At 46.3% G+C, this 16,856-nt stretch overlaps 1 protein-coding gene across 1 annotated transcript in view; it reads right to left on the bottom strand.

Moving 5' to 3' along the window:
- Positions 1-4,385: 4,385 nt before the first annotated feature.
- LOC116867643 (sterol 26-hydroxylase, mitochondrial) overlaps positions 4,386-16,856 on the bottom strand; it is a 34,640-nt gene continuing 22,169 nt past the window's right edge. Inside the window, exons 2-9 of the mRNA XM_032857224.1 lie at positions 10,345-10,535; positions 6,865-7,064; positions 6,551-6,748; positions 6,205-6,377; positions 5,467-5,633; positions 5,229-5,310; positions 4,936-5,148; positions 4,386-4,782 (exon numbers count right to left, since the gene is read on the bottom strand). Coding sequence (XP_032713115.1) covers positions 4,663-4,782; positions 4,936-5,148; positions 5,229-5,310; positions 5,467-5,633; positions 6,205-6,377; positions 6,551-6,748; positions 6,865-7,064; positions 10,345-10,535 — 1,344 coding nt within the window. The 3' untranslated portion in view covers positions 4,386-4,662. The remainder of the gene's footprint in view (positions 4,783-4,935; positions 5,149-5,228; positions 5,311-5,466; positions 5,634-6,204; positions 6,378-6,550; positions 6,749-6,864; positions 7,065-10,344; positions 10,536-16,856) is intronic.

Here is a 16,856-nt window from a genome sequence, read left to right as displayed (position 1 = left end):
AGGGAAGGTCTGTGATGGACACCACGACTGGCATTTCTTTGGCGCATAGGGTGTTAGCCCACTGAAATTCCTTTTTTCATCTTTTATTTATAACAAAACAATGAAGAACATACGAATTAGTTAATTATGCAGTAAATACAACTCAGTCTACAAACTCATCTGCAGGAAACATAACTTTATTTTTCTAACACTGAACGGAGTTTCTCTAATGAACCCCACTTCACCAGGTGGGAGAAATGAGTCTCAGTCAGTTTGGGGCTCATCCCCCTCACCTTTTCCTGGGCTGAATCTGGTGGGGAGGGGAGGGGAAGGCTTTAAGTAGTGTGAGACTTTGTTCCTCCATCATCATCATTCGCGCATGGCCACACCAGCTAAAACAATCCTGTTCCATCTGGTTGTCACTGGGTTGGTCATGGGTGGACCTGGCACCTGCTAGGTGCTCTCTCAGTCCCTGTCACGAAGCCTCCATGGGCCTGCCTGCTCCTGGGGTGTGAGGACGTTCTAGTTCCCAGACCTGCACTCGTCTGGGCTTCCAGAAGCTCTGCAGAGCAGTTCCAAGCCCATTGGCTCAGACCGACAGCAAGTGGTCTTCTTTATTCTACATTTTGCTTTACTTTAGCCTCTACCCTGAAACATAGGGCACAGGGCTCTTCTACTCTTATCATCTACAGATCTCTCTGGGGGTATTTGTCACACTCCCCCCTTCCCTTCAGATACAGCTCCCTTCTCGGGGCCCTCTTCTCAGGGGCCCCTGAAATGTGGACCTCAGAGATCTCCACATTCTCTTCGCTTCCCCAACCCTCATCAACCTAGGGAATCTTTATGAGTGGGGCATTTTCTCTAACCCACTATGCATTCTTCCAAACCCACTGTACGTGTCTTGCGTTTCTTGCCACCTATCTTGAGGGTCAAATTCCAAAACCAAGACCTGGTTTCTGTAGTTTCATCCCTCCCCTGTGGCAATGGACACTGTAGGTCTGCCTTCCAGTGGGGAGAGGATAGGCTTATATTCCTAAAATACGATCCCACGTCATTCCCCTCACAGAGCAACAGAGTGGAGACATTTGTACCTGATGAGTCGGACAGCAAATGAAGGCCTTTTTTCATAGACGCCCAGCCTCTGTTTCCAATTTTGCCATAACCCATGGTTCAGTGCCAGCTCTGCTCTGGCCCTCCCTGGGAAGGCCCCGGGCCTTGGGCTCAAGTGGGATGATGGGATGTGGGTGCTTCTCTGGGCCTGTGTCAAGGGACAGTGTCCTCAGAAAGCCTGGGGCAGGCTGCCTCCAGCTGCAGCTGACTGGAGGCTAAGTATAATGGGTCAGTCTCTGAGCAGTTGCCCAAGATGGCGCCCCATTAGCAGACCTCCAGGAGTCATGGCACCGACAGAAAGGGCATTCTGAGGAAGTCACTCCTTCCCCTTCCTGCTCCCCCTTAGAGTAGATAGGTCTCCAGCCTCCAACATGCTGAGGACCCAGCCATTCCCCCATGGGCCCTTCTGTGAGGGACCCCGCCAGCCCCGCCAGCCCCCTGCTTCAGCCCTCCTTCTCGGATGACAGCCAGCCCTCAGTTCCCAATAGTCTCCAGCACCGTGGCTTCTAGAACAGAGTCTAAGGGTTGCCATAGGGACTACTCCTGAATAAAAGTGTGAAACCCACCCTGCTTGACCTTCTGTTCATACCTCTGAGCCTGGGGCTGGCTACACTCTTCAGGCATCATTGGCTCCATCCCCCTGACTGCTGCCCCAACCTCCGAAGCGCCTCCAAGTTTCTGGGGCCTCCAGCCTGGACTCCCCTTGGGTTCTCACCCCACTCCCTCTCTTCTCTCACACCATCTCCACTGCCATGTCAACCTTGGCAGTGTACCGGGATCCCCCCCACCCCCACCCTGGAGCAGGGACGGGTGGGGGAGCTTTATAAGATGGAAATTCCAGGGCCTATGCCTAGAGATGCTAATATCCTGACTTGGGGGTGGGACCTGGGCAACTGTATTTTCTGTAGACAGTAGAGATTTATGATGCATAACACGTGATGAGCATGATGGCTTGCCAAGAGATAAGGATGCCTCGTTTCCATAATTTGGAAAATCATCCATCACGTTATTGCATCTGTATTATTTGTCAGGACTAAGATCTACAAGAAGAGCTGGCTAAGGGCAGGAACACAGTGTAGGAGAGACACAATTTGCTGGCAATCTTGCTGGCCTTCCAAACATCCACAAATACAGAAGAATTCAGTACGATGTCCTGTATACCCATCCTGTGATGGCAGTTGTCAGAATTTTTATTTGACATGCATCCTAAAACTGGAATCAGAAATAAGGAGCTGGAACCAAACTAGTATTAACAAGTCAAACCGCATCCAGAGCTAAAACATCTAAGATCAGGAGCCGGTAGACAGCCAGAAAACATCAGGTACTCGATTTATTTTTACTCCTGGGAGTGCTGCCTAAATGTTTTTCAAAAGGAAAAGCTGATTTCTTTTCTTTTTTCTTTTTCTTTTCTTTTTTTTTTTTTTTTTTTAAGATTTTAGTTATTTCTTTGACACACACAGAGAGGTAGAGGGCAAGTACAAGTAGAGGGAGGAGCAGGCAGGGGAGAAGCTCCCTGCTGAGCAGGGAGCCTGATGCAGGGCTCCATTCCAGGATCCTGGGATCATGACCTGAGTCTGTGACTTAGGTGGGCACTCCCTGAGACAGCAGACCCCTGGTGGTCTGGTGATCCAAAGGAACAGCCCACCGGAAAGGCAGAAGTGGCTCTGGTTGGTAGAAATCCCTGCCCCTCTCTGAGCCCGGCCCCCACGCTCTGCATGTATAAGGCGCTCTCCCAGATGAATCCCTGCACAGGTAGGGGGGGTCAAGAGCTATGCCCTTATCATCAGGAATTCCTCCCAATTCTCTCGTGATTTCTTCCCCATAGTCAGTAGGAAAAGCTCTGCATCGTCCTTTCTTCTTCCTTCCCCTGCCTACTCTTCCAGGCTCTTCTCATCCGACAAACGTTGATTAACTGCCTCCCAGATGCCAGACAGAGTTGGCCACTGGGATCCAAACCAAAAGGAGTGTGGTTTGTGCCCTCCAGGGGGTACACAGGTGGCTGGGGAGACAGTTGGGTTGCCGACAAGGTGAACAGGCTAAGTGCTCTATTCTGTAACATTTGCGGGGGGAGGCGGGGAGCTCAAAGGAAGTGCTTTTGCTCCCCCAGCGAGGTCAGGGGAGGCTTATTCAAAGGCAGTGACATTTGAGCCCTAAGGAAGAGCCCGTTCTCTGGGATGGCATCACCGGTGAAGAGAGTGTTCCAAGGAGAGGGGACATGAAGAACCAAGTATTGAGGCCAGAAAGAGCGAATGTGCTCAGGGCAATACAAGGAATTGGGGTTAGGCTGTGGAAGGGGTGTCTGGGCAGGGTGTAGGGGTGGAGGGCAGGGTGTTAGAGTTTTCTGAGCCGGAGTAAGGACTTAGGACTTTGCTTCAGGGCTGAGAGAAGCCACTGAAGGATTTTAATAAGGACAATAACATATAGTAACATATATGTGTGTGTATATATATATATATATATGTGCAATTTTTAATCTCACCAACATAAGAAATTCGACTTTAGTTTTCTATGACCCAGAAGAAATTTACCCCTGGGGCCAGGACTCCTTGCCCTCCTCAAACCTGGGGTACACTCTGTCTGCATCAGCCCACTTTCCTTCTGGTCGGCTTCCAGTATTGAAGAGGTTGGAGAGCTAAAAACTACAATCCCCATACTGCCTTGCAGCTCAGGTTCCAAGGCGCCCCCGGCTTCCAGCTCTGGGTTGCATGGGAGATGGGTGGAAGGTGGGCGCAGGACAGAGGCCATGCTTCTGCTGCTCCTGTTCCTCCCTCTGTCGCTGTCACCATCGCCGTTGGGGAGGGGAGTCACAGGCCAGGAGTGGGGACAGGGAGGACGTTTTCTCCCCCACAGGCAGCACTGCCCAGAGATATGGAGAGGCGCTGGGACCAGCAGCTGTGGCGAGAGTGTCCCCACACTCATGCTCCTGAGGGAGGCCAACTGGGTGCTTCCCAGGCTGATCGGAGCCCCCTGGGGAGCCATCCCTGGAGACCCAGCCCAGAATGCCTCCATCCATTTCTGCAACACTTCGATGCCTAGGTCCAAGCACTTTCTATTAAAAAGAGGGTGCCCCTCTTGAGGCCCGGAGGACCGCTCTGCAAGTCCCTCTCAGGCTGGGCTTCAGCCAGTACCAGGTGAAGCAAAGCCCTCTCCACAAGGTCCAGGAAAGCACCGGTGTTCTCACTGTCTGCAGAGGGAGAGGGCTCTGCCTCCCGCAAGATCCCTAAGTGGGGAGAGGCTGTTCCCCCAACACAGCAAGGGGCTCAGACACTGGGTCATCAAAAAGAATGACAAAGGTCTCCAATTACCAATAAAAGTCCCTTTATTCTATATTTTCTCCAAGGAGAGCAATGTGACACAGGAGTGGCTCTTTATTGGAGAAGACAGACATTCAGAATGATAAAAGTGGCAAAAGCTCAGGGTCCTACAGAAAGTACACTGAGTTCCTTCGACCTCAGGTGCCTGGCAGCCACCTTCTCCACCTTCTCCACCTTCTGGTCTGAGACACAGCTATGTCTAGGAATAAGTGCACCAGGGAGCGAGAAGGGGACTGCTCCCAGGAGGCACGGGCCCAGCTCAGCACTGTCTCTGCCGGAAGTGCAGGCTCACCTTCTTATTGGGAACCAGGACAATGCGCGCCATGCTCCTCACCTCCCCTGTCTCGGGGGCCAGGACCACCTCGTACTTCTGGATCAGCTGGGAGGGAACATGCCTGGGCATTAGAATCTGCGATCTCCAGCCCCTCCCCTCCCTCCCCTGCTCCCTCCCTGTGCCAACCTTCCACTCCCCGCCCTGGTCTCCACCAGCACTCCCTGGCCCCACATGGCCTTCCAGCCTCTCCCCACTCACCCTTGACAGCAGCAGCTGCATCTCCAGCTCTGCAATCCTGCGGCCCAGGCAGGCCCGGACCCCATAGCCAAAGGGCACAGAGCCAAACGGATGTTCGACTCCAAGGGCAGCAGGCTGGTTCTTCCTCAGCCAGCGGTAAGGCTGGAAGCTCTCCGGCTCAGGGAAGATGTCAGGGTCCCGGGACACCACGTAGTGACAGAACACAAACTGGGTCTGCAGGGCAAGAAGGGGCAGCACGTCAGCTTAGGACTCCAGGGCGGCCCTGGGAATCCCAGCTCTTCAGCTCCACTCACATTCTTGGGGAAGAGGAAGCCATTGACTTCAATTTCCTTTTCTGTGATGACCCGGGAGTTCATGGGGACCACAGGGTAGAGGCTGCAGGGAAAAAAGGTGCACGTTTGCCTCTGGTCCCCCAAGTCCTTCTTTTCACCTCGCCCCTGGCCCTAGTTCCAACCCCCAGCCCCCGTTCCCGACTCCTGTCCCTGAGTCCTCCTTCACACAGACCCCACACTCCCAGGAACCACCACCTACCGCAGGGTCTCCTTAAGCACAGCTTTGAGCAGGGGCATGTGGGCAAAGTCCTTGGGCTGGGGCACCTGTCCGGCTGGCACCACGCCCACCACTTCCTTATGCAATGCGGCCTGGATCTCTGGGTTCTTTGAAAGATGGTACAGGGCCCATGTCATCGTGTTGGATGTCTGGAAGGCAGAGGGAGAGAGGAAGTGAGGAGGGATTTCTAGGCAAAAGGCTAGAGAGGAGGGTAGTAGGAGGCTGAGTGGGCATGCACCGTAAAATGAATTTGCCAGAAGCATGGTGGAAATAGACACAGGGGCTCATGAGGACGCTCCCTGCTGAGCGTGACTCCACAGCACGTGAGGACCCATGAGACAGAGAATCGAGCTCTAACAAGGAGTTTGGAACAGACAGCGACCCCATGCGACAAAAGGAAAGCAGAGACCAACTAAGAAGATGCTTGTGGTCGAGCTCTCCACTTAAGTTACACCTTAAATAGATGTGAGACGAAACTTCTAGGTGGCCAAGAGAGGCTCCAGGAGGTGATGGGGTCCCTCTTACAAAAGGACCATTCCTTGCCCACCTCCGCCAGGTTGAATGACCTCCCCCGTTTTCCATCTAGCTCTACATCTAGCATACAGAAAGAGAAGCAGGTACCTGGAGGGACGAAGTTCAGGCTCAGGTGAGGGTAATGGGGAATTGGTTCAGGATAGGAGCTGGGAGCCCCTGGTCTCCTCGCTGGCCCCCCTCACGCACCGTGTCTACGCCAGCCAGGAGCAGCTCAGGTAGGCTGCCCATGGCGTCATGAGTACTGAGCTGTCCTCTGGTCAGCAGGAAGTGCAGGTACCCAGATATCTGGACCTCATCTGGCCCCCTTGTCTGCAGCTGGGTCTCTATCTCCTTGAGTTTCTCATCAATCAGCTTCTTCCCTGCAGGGAAAATGGAGAACAAAAGCAGTCAAGGTCAAAAGTCATGATCTCCAAGGACCAAGAGCCACTCTGACAGCTGGTAGCAGGAGGCAGAACGTCCTGGCACAGACCTTGGAACCCACTCCCCTCCCCCTCACCCCTACACCTGCCACTTCCTTCCCAGGCCTTCTTACCAAAAGAGAAGATGGTGTTCCAGCCATCCAGATAGCGCTTCCAGAAAGGGAGCAGGGAACGGGTCCACTTGGGGAGGAAGGTGACATAGACTGAGTTCTGGAACATGAGCCCGACAGATCTGACGAAGGCCACCGTGTCCTGGGGGATGGGGCGCTCCAGGCAGCCAATACGTTTCTCAAACAGGATGTAGCAAATAGCTGGTGGTGCACAAAGGACGTGAAGGGAGGCGGGGTCATGGCGACCGCTAGCCGGCGGCACCACCCCTGACCCCTACCTCCTCCTCCTCCCAAGGACCCTCTCCCAACATGGGTACCTTCCAAAGCAAAGTAGTAGAAATGGTGAGCCATGTCAGACACCTGGTCGCCTGAGGCGCTCTCTGCCAACAGCCGGTTCAGGTGGACCATGAAGTCGTCAATCACCTCATTCATGACACCAGCATAGAGTGCAGCCTCACTGGGCTTCAGCATCCGCTGGTTCAGAGCCTGGCGAAGCTGGTACCAGTGCTGCCCTTCCCTGTGGGGAATGGAGGAAGCACACACTTGTGAGTAGCTGATGGAGGCTGGATTCAGGGGCGTCTCCCCCCTGCCCTGTGACCCCAACAGAGTCTGGGAAAACCTCTGGCTCCTCAACTTAGAATTATAGAATCACTGAACTTCAAAGACCAGAATCTTCAAATCACAAAACTTCGGAGTCTCACTACAGCATCAAGGAAGTAGTCAAGGTGGGCATCTGGCGTCAGACTACCCGGGGCCAAATGATGATTACAGGTCTGATGACTACTGGCTGAGTGACCTTAGGCAGGTGACTTCTGTGCCTATTTCCCCTTCAGTAAAATGGGAATAATAAACGTGCCTATCTTAGTAGGATTGTTAGGACAATTACAGGGCTTCAATCAGAGCCTGGCACATGGTGAATGCTTAATGAATGTTGACTGTGATTATCTTAGGATGACATAATTCCAGAATCTTCTGTATGTGAAATTAAGGAAGAAGTGCAATGGTTCCAGTCCTTCTGCATGGAGGATTAGGAATAAAGGAGGAGCAAATTAGGGTTTTGGGAAGCTCAGATTCTGGACCTTCACGCTCTGCTTGGCTCAGTGAGCCAAAGGGACAAAGAGACCCACCTAGGAGATGCCCCAGGTCTTTTTGCTACAGTCATCCAGTAGGGGGTTGGGTCCCCACCCGGATTAGACAGGGATGCTCATCAGGGTGGAAACCTGCCTCCCACAGGGGGGCTTCAGGTCTAGGGGCTGTCCCCACCCATAGCTGTCCCCCAAACCTACTACCTTTCCTAAGCAAGCTGGGCATGTGTCAATTTTTTAAAAGCTCGATGCAGAGTGGTAAGTACAATATGGCCCAATTTCAGGAGGAAGAAAAGAAACCCTATAGATCCATATGTATATTCGCATGTTTCCACATAAAGTAGGGGAGAATGCCCACCAAACTGTCAGGATTACTTAGAAGGATGGGATGGGAGTGGGCAGTAGGAAGACAATGTTTTATTATTGGACTTTTTACACTAAGCACTACTTTTGAATTGTAAAAAACCAATAAGGTATTTTAAAAAGAGAGATATTAGGGGCATCTGGGTGGCTCAGTGGGTTAAGCATCTGCCTTCAGCTCAGGTCATGATCCCAGTGTCCTGGGTTCAAGCCCCACATCGGGCTCTCTGCTCAGCGGGGAGCCTCCTTCTCCTCTGCCTGCTGTTCCCCGTGCTTCTGCTCTCTCTCCCTCTTTCTTTCTGTTGAATAAATAAATAAAATCTTTTTAAAAAAAGAAAAGAAAGATATTTAAAAAGGCTTAAAGCAAGAATTGTGTTTTTTTCTAATTTGGAAAACTATTTATTTAAATGAACCTCAAACCCCAGGAGCTTTCTTTATTATGTTGGGAAAAGCTGCAGAAAGGTCAACTGAAATGCTGCTGAAAAAGAAATGAAAACCAGAATAGACTCATTTACTGGAACTTCAGGGTGTGCGTGCTTCTCCAAGAGTAAAATAATTCTCCCAATAGTAGCAATCAGATTTGCAGAATTTAAATGAGAACATTTCAGTGGTTGTTAAAATATTTCCCGGGAGAACAATGTTTCATAAAATGAGACTTTTAAAAAATGTGTATCTATCTATCTATCTGTACACATATACATACACACATATATACAGTTTAAAACAAGAAGAACTTCTCATTGGTTAGCAAAATAACTTTAAAATACATATAAATGGTATAATATAATTAGGAAACTGGCTGTAGAGTGAAACACTATAAATAGATAAATAGGGGTATGCATAATGTCCAGCTCCAATTCTAAATCCTGAGCCATCAACTCTAGTGAAGACTTGACCTGGTGAAAACCTACAACCCAAGTCCTTCCCTCAAGGCCGGACATCAAGTTAAAGAGCTCTGGAAGGACAGACATTCGATTCTCTTTCCATAACTTTGAATAAAGGGTTCGTGAACGGTTGCAGTTCTGAAACTGTCCACCTGTGAAGGAACCGCAAAAAAGAAACAAACATGCGATGGGAGAATGAACATCCAGGCATCAAAGACAGATGAAATGCACCCACCAACTGGTTTGCTTCCTTTCCAAAAGTATCAAGGCATTAAGTTCTTAAATTCCAGAATCAAAGAGATCGATTCCACCACTTCCTAGTGGCAAGTGATGCAAAAACCTCTCTAGGCTTCAGTTTCTCCATCTGTAAATGGAGATAATCACACTATCTTGGGCTGGTGAGAATAAAATGAAATAATACATGTAAAGAAAGTAGCCTGATACCAGGCATGTTCTAAACACCTGCTTGGCTATTATCACTGGTGCGGCTACTGCAACCACGGCCAGGACCGACTTTAATCCCTTAAGAAATGACGAAAGTATGAGATGTCAAGCAACTAGGGGAAATAAAAGTCTTTCATTATTTCTGAAGCTCTGTTTACATATTACAGCAAAAAGAAACCTGCACTAGGGTGAAAGAAGTGATGGGGATTAAAGAGTACACTTATGATGATGAGCACTGAGTAGAATCAGAATTGTTCAATCATTATAGGGTACATCTGAAACGAATAGAACCCTGGATGTTAACTATACTGGAATTAAAATAAAAAACAATTTCTAAAAAGCCCTGTATATACCCAGTTACAACCTGTGGCACTGGGAATGGTTCATCACCAATGATTCTCAATGGTTTATCTCAATTGGCATATGCGTATATGGCATATTCAGCTCATCCTTGAATTTGTCACTGCCAAAATAACCTTAACTCTTCTGGGTGTAACTTCAAGGCCGAAACTTACATCTGTCTCTGTGTATGGACAGCATCTGTGAAAGTTATATCCAACAACAAACCTGTAGTACATAATTTGGGAAATATTTTTAAAGTTAAATTCAGCCTTTCTAACTAGTATGGTGATGGTGTTTTTTTCAACTATACACAGATATGTCCTATTATGATTGAAGTTGGTATATTTTCAACCATAATGTGGAATAACGGAGCTTGAGATGTCCTAGAGATAGCTTGGAGATATTCCACTCCAAACTTCCCATTTTACATAAGAGAAACATAAGGCCAAGAAAGGTGAAATTATTCCTTTGTCCAATGTTATACAATATACTAGTGGAAAAGATAATGAATGGTCGGTCCCTGGGCTTCAGCCATCCCAACCACAACTTTTTAGACTGAGTATCAGGCTCAGAAGATGCAGGGAGAGCCCACTCTGCCCGTTATCCACTGGCTTCCCAATACCACTGTCCTTGGGCCTGGCCCTCTGAGGCCTTGTAGCAGTCCCTTCAGGCCCCAGCTCACGTGGTGAAGGGCCCATAGGCCAGGCCCTGCTGGTCCCGGTGCTCCTTCCACAGTTTCATGTCGTTCCGGACTGGGTACTTGCCCTCTTGCCGCATCACTCGCTCCAGGAGGGGGGCACTGGCCAGGTTCACATGGGTCTGAGGCCCTACGCGGGTTACCCACATTGGACCATACTTGGCCTTGTTCAGCACCTGTGGGGTTCAACCAAAGCTGAATAACCATGGCCTATCCAGGCAGGCATTTACTAGAGAGGAGATGGGATCAGGGAGCATCTGATAGTCACACCAGGGTAAGTGGGCTGGGCAAAAGCGCATTGTCTAGGAGGCAGACACTAGGATGGCCTGTGGTTCTCAAAGAACACTGAAAAACATGGGTACGCAGGAGTTAGAATACTGAGAGCAATGAGTAGCTGGCGGAACTGGGGCAGTCGAAGTCCTTGGAGAAATGAAATTTTAGAAAACTGGGATGTGTGGCAAACTGGGGTCTGTTTTGAGGTACAGATATTTGGGGTCTGAGGTTTTAGAAAAATTGAACCCCTTAGTGAGGTATAGTAGAATGCCTAAGCATTTAAATAGAATGCAGCTTGCTGTCAATGAGATAAAGATAAATATCTCATATAATCAGTAAGAAAAAAAAAAACACAATAGAAACTCCAGGAAAAACAAGAAGCTGAACGAGAAAACCAAGATTCAAATAGGAAGTACACTATGTAGTATGAATTTTTAAATTTATTTTTATTTATTTTTAAAGTATTTATTTATTTATTTAGAGAAAGAGAGGGACAATACAAGTGGGAGGGGCCGATGGAGAGCGTGAGAGAGAGAGAATCTCAGGCAGACTCCATGCTGGGCTCAGAGCTCGATGAGGAGGCTCGATCCCAGCACCCCGAGATCATGACCTGAGCCAAAACCAAGATTCATATGCTTAGCCAACTATGCCACCCAGGCACTCTGGTATGAATTGTTTTTATTTTTATTTCTTTCTTTCTTTTTTTTTTCTAGTTTTTAAAATTTTTTAAAGAGATTTTTATTTTTATTTATTTATTTAACAGAGAGAGACACAGTGAGAGAGGAAACACAAATAAGGGGAGTGAGAGAGGGAGAAGCAGGTTTCCTGCCAAGCAGAGAGCCCAAAGCAGGGCTAGATAACAGGACCCTGGAATCATGACCTGAGCTGAAGGCAGACGCTCAATGACTGAGCCACCCAGTCGCCCCATGAATTTTTTTTTTTTAAGATTTTATTTATTTATTTGTCAGAGAGAGAGGAGCTAGAGCGAGCACAGGCATACAGAGTGGCAGACAGAGGCAGAGGGAGAAGCAGGCTCCCTGCCAAGCAAGGAGCCTAATGTGGGACTCGATCCCAGGACGCTGGGATCATGACCCGAGCTGAGGGCAGCTGCTTAACCAACTGAGCCACACAGGCGCCCCTGAATTTTTTTTAAATAAAAAAAATTATTAGCTGTGTTAAGTAACATAATTTTCAAATATATTATCTTAGAATTTCTAAAGCACTTGACAATTGATACTCATAGCACCTATGAAATTGACATGAGTATAATGTTTTTATAGTCACTGAAAATGAGGGGGGAAATAAATATATTTTGGGTTTAGGGGGTAAAACTTAAGAAGAATCCACAAATACTGAAGCTAAATTTACTGGCAAAGTTACACTTACAGACTTGGATATGAAACATAGTGTTTTCCCAGGTACTTCATCTTTCATAATCTGTTACTGAAAAGATGTTAAGGGGATCAGAATCTCCCTAGTACAAAAATTAGACCAAAGCATTTCTGTAAAAGATGTGTTAAAATTATAGAGAGGTGATCTTTCATTCAAATTATAGAAGGAAACTTCACCCAATTCGTGGTCCAGAAAAATAGCCATCTTCCTGGGTTCTACTATTGACATTGAAGACCAGATTCTCCCAGGACCCATGTGACTCGATTGCCTTCAATATATTATTCAGTTACCCAGAATCCACCCTGAACTAACAGCTGATTCTGTCAGTTCCTAGGAAAACAACCTTGACAAACCCCCAACACCTTTTTAGTTTTGTTTCCCACTTCTACGTCCCAGTAATGCCTGCTGGTCTGGTTTGGAACAGATGGCTGTCTGGAAACTACAGTGATTCTTGGAGAAAAACAGGCATATCCATACATTGCTGGTGGGAGTCTAAAATGACACAAACCTACATTGAGGACAATATGCTACTATTTATAAAAATTACAAATACATTTATAAACAAAGTATGGGATGTCTACATAACGGAATACTATATCACCTTAAAAGAGGATGAGCAGCTTCTTGTGCAGTAATAAGGAAAGATGGACTATAATGTGGGAAGACTGATAGATAACCCCAGGCTGTTAAATGGAAAAGTATGTTATCTTCTGTCTAAGAAAGGCGGGCCAAATAAGAATACACAGCATTTACATTCGCTTTTATAAAGAAACTAACGAAAGTGATTAGCTATGGGTTGGTGGAGGGGACGGCAGTGGGAGGCAAGACTACACGAAGTATATCTTGTCATATTGTTTTGGGTTTTGAACTACGAGAATGAATTCAAAATTTTTTTTAATCTAAAGGGGAAAAAAGAAAGTGTTTTGTGAAATAATAAGTCACCTGCTGTTCATCAGGTAATTCCAGAAAGCAGGAAAGATTTGCTAAACCTCTCGATTCATGTATATACTCCTTAGATTTATAAGTGGGCCCTAGCTTTGTTCACTTGGTTTATTTCTTATAAAGGTTCCATTTTTTTAAAGTGGTACTTTTATGGGGGCACCTGGGTGGCCCAGTTGGTTAAGTTCCAACTCTTGATTTCGGCTCAGGTCATAATCTCAGGGTTGTGGGATCAAGGCCCAAGCTGGGCTCTGCAATGGGTGTGGATCCTGCTTAGGATTCTTTCTCTTTTCTCCCTCTGCACACTCACCCCTCTCTCTGTCTCTAAAAATTAGAAGAAAAGTTGTAAGTCCTTATATGTCTGTTTTTCTGTACTGAATTCCTTAGGAGAATTATCCTAAATATAAATTTTAATTCATTTCCAGTTGGTTTATTTAAGATACTAATGACATAATAATAAAGATAATCATAATAAATATTTCCATGGAGCTTAGCATAAACCAGACACTGTTCCAAGCACTTGACTTATTTTAGAAATTCAGTCCTGGGCGCCTGGGTGGCTCAGTCATTAAGCGTCTGCCTTAGACTCAGGAATTGATCCCAGGATCCTGGGATAGAGCCCTGCATCAGGCTCCCTGCTCAGCGGGAAGCTTGCCTCTTCCTCTCCCCCTCCCCCTGCTTGTGTTCCCTCTATCTCTGTGTATCTCTCTGTCAAATAAATAAATAAAATCTTTTTTTTTTTTAAAGATTTTATTTATTTATTTGACAGAGGGAGAGATCACAAGTAGGCAGGAAGGCAGGCAGAGAGAGAGAGGAAGGGAAGCAGGCTCCCCACGGAGCAGAGAGCCCGATGCGGGGCTCGATCCCAGGACCCTGGGATCATGACCTGAGCCGAAGGCAGAGGCTTTAACCTCTGAGCCACCCAGGCGCCCCTAAATAAATAAAATCTTAAAAAAAAAATTCCGTCTTCACTACAGCTGTAGGAGAGGGGTGTAACATTACCACAGTTTTGTAGATGAGGGAACTTAGGCCTAAGGAGGTTGCCCAAGGTCACATTACTGGGAAGTAGAAGAGTCAGAATTCAAACTCAGACCACCTAGATAGAGGTCATGCTCTCCACCACTTGAGAAAACTGACCCCTGAGAAAAGTGACTGTGACTTACTAACCAGAAACAAACTTAGAGCCTTTAAAGATAGGTACTATTTAAAACCAACATAACTACACAATAAATCAGGGGTCCTCACTGAACTACTGACATTTGGGGCTGAATGATTCTTGGTTGAGTTAGGATTGTCCTGTGTATTGTACGATGTTTAGCAGTATCCTTGGCCTTTACCCATGAGCATCTCTCTGCCCTCCAAGTTGTGACAATCAAAAACATTTCCAGACATGGCCAAAATGTCCCCAGAGAGGCAAAATCATGCAGGTTGAGAACCTCCACAATAACCCCCAACTTTTTATCATTGTTGTTGTTGGTTTGTTTATTTGTTGTTGTTTTGTAACCCCAACCTTTTATTTTTAATTCTTAAAATTTTTAAATTTTAATTTTACATTTAAAATTTTAAATTTTTTAAATTTTTAATTTCTAATTCTTTAATTTTAGAGGACTCTTTTTAAGAAACAAAACCTCATTTTGAAAAAAAATACTTATCTGGAGTTCAGTTTCTTTTCCTTGTGGTAAGTTCAAATTCAATCACATGCAACAGTTGTATAAAAATGCAAATAGTGGTTATCTCTGAGTCATGGTTTATAGATAGGTTACTTCCTTCTTTATACTGTAATTTGTTTTTCAGATTTTCTACCATGATCTTGGAATGGAGGGGGTCATGTTTTAAAAGATTAGAGCTATAACCATTTACTTGGGGACTGGCTTCTTCTCTGGAATCCAAAGCCTCCAGCACCTCTTCCTGGCTTTGAGTTTGCAGATTTCTGAGACATCTCCCCTTTCCACAGGCTATGCTTTCTTCCCTCTTCCTTCATATTCCTCTTCTCAGTTTACTCAGTGGAACTTAACTAGGATCTATTTCTGTAAGAACTTATTTTAGAAAGACACAAGAATACTTGCTCAAAGAGTGTGCGCTAACTGTGAACCTACCATTAGGCTGTAACCTGAGCCAGTTATAAAGCCCCAAGGTTCTCAGATAGATCCTGTCCAAGTGCCACTTTGCAGAACACAGTCCCCTAGGGATCATCTTCCAGGATGAATGGGAGGGGTAGCTTCCACCAAGTGAGATTCTGAAGGGGGAGAGCGATGAATTCACTCAACATTCATTTACTGACCTCATTTCCTGTTCCTCCTACACTGGTTTCGGCGCTGAGGATACAACTGTGAGCACAGCAGGCCATCTCCCCTTAGAGAGTTTACATCTTAGTGCATGAGCCACACACTGGAGTTGCTTATAAACTGCTCCCTAGTTACATCTTGTCTCCTCAACTAGATTGAAAATCTTCAAGGGTAGGAACCATGTCATACTTTGTTATTGCTTCCCGTACTGTCTGACATATCACTAGACCCATTTTAGACACTTAATATTTAATAGTTGTTAGTGAATCAGGTGGAGAAAAGTTGCAGACAATGCAGGCTGCAGACAGAAACAAAGACAGACAGAAAGGAGGTGGGGAAGGAGATTCACAGGAAACTGATAACAGTGGCTCCGAAGGAGTGGTCACTAGCCGTAAAAGCCTGGAAGAGTAATCTGAAAAGGAAATTAAGAAAATGATTCCCTTTAGAATTGGGTCTGTTCTGGACTGAACATTTATGTTTGGGGGAGTTTATATGGTGAAGACCTAGCTCCCACCCCGCAGTGTGGCTGAATTTAGAGATGGGGTCTCTAAGGAAGTAAGATTAAACAAGTAATTAAGATTAAATAAGAGTGAGTCCCTGATCCAATAGGATTAGAAGAGACATCATAAGAAGAGACGTCAGAGAGCATTCTCTCTCTCTCTCTCTCTCTCTCTCTGCACGTAGACACCAAGAAAGGCTATGTGAGGACACAGGGAAAAGGTGGCTGTCTACAAGCCAGAAAGAGAGCTGTCACCAGAAACCAATGATGCTGGCACCCTGATCTCAGACTTCCAGCCTCCAGAACTGTGAGAAAATAAATTTATATTGTTTAAGACACTCACGTTTTGGTGTCTTATTATTATCTGTCATATTTTGTTATAGCAGCCAGAGAAGACTAATACAGAGCATCCAAAAGAATAAAATATGTAAGAATAAATTTAGCCAAGGAGATGAAACACTTGTACACTGAAAACTATAAAACATTGCTGGAAGAAATTAAAGAACTAAATAAAATGGAAAGATAGCCCATGTTCATGGATAGGGAGACTTAATATTGTTAAGATGGCGTACTCCCCAAAGTCTACAGATGCAATTCAATCCTCACCAAAATGCCAATGACCCTTTCTGTAGAAATGGAAAAATCAATCCTGGGTCACCTGAGTGGCTCAGTCAGTTAAGCATCTGCCTTCGGCTCAGGTCATGATCCCAGGGTCCTGGGATCCAGTCCCACATCTTGGTCAGCAGGGAGCCTGATTCTCCCTCAGCTTGCCTCTCCCTCTGCCTGCTGCTCCCCCCACCCCCCCGCAGTTGTGCTCTCTCTCTGTCTCTGACAAATAAATAAATAAAATATTTTAAAAAAAAATCAATCCTAAAATTCACATGGAACCGCAAAAGGCACTGACTAGCCAATAAAATATTGAGAAAGAAAAACAAAGTTGGAAGATTTACACTTCCTAATTTTAAAACGTACTACAAAGCTACAATAATCAAAACAGTGTGGTAGTAGCGCAAGAATACACATATACACCAATGGACAAGAACTGACAGTCCACATCTATGGTGAATGGATTTTTGTAAAGCTTGCCAAAACCATTCAGTAGAGAGAAA

The sequence above is a fragment of the Lontra canadensis genome, unplaced genomic scaffold (assembly GCF_010015895.1).
Source record: "Lontra canadensis isolate GAN:19392208 unplaced genomic scaffold, GSC_riverotter_1.0 scaffold13, whole genome shotgun sequence".
NCBI classification, from domain to species: Eukaryota; Metazoa; Chordata; class Mammalia; order Carnivora; family Mustelidae; genus Lontra; species Lontra canadensis.
The sequence above is the reverse complement of the archived record's forward strand: the minus strand, read 5'-3'. Positions and strand labels throughout refer to the sequence as shown.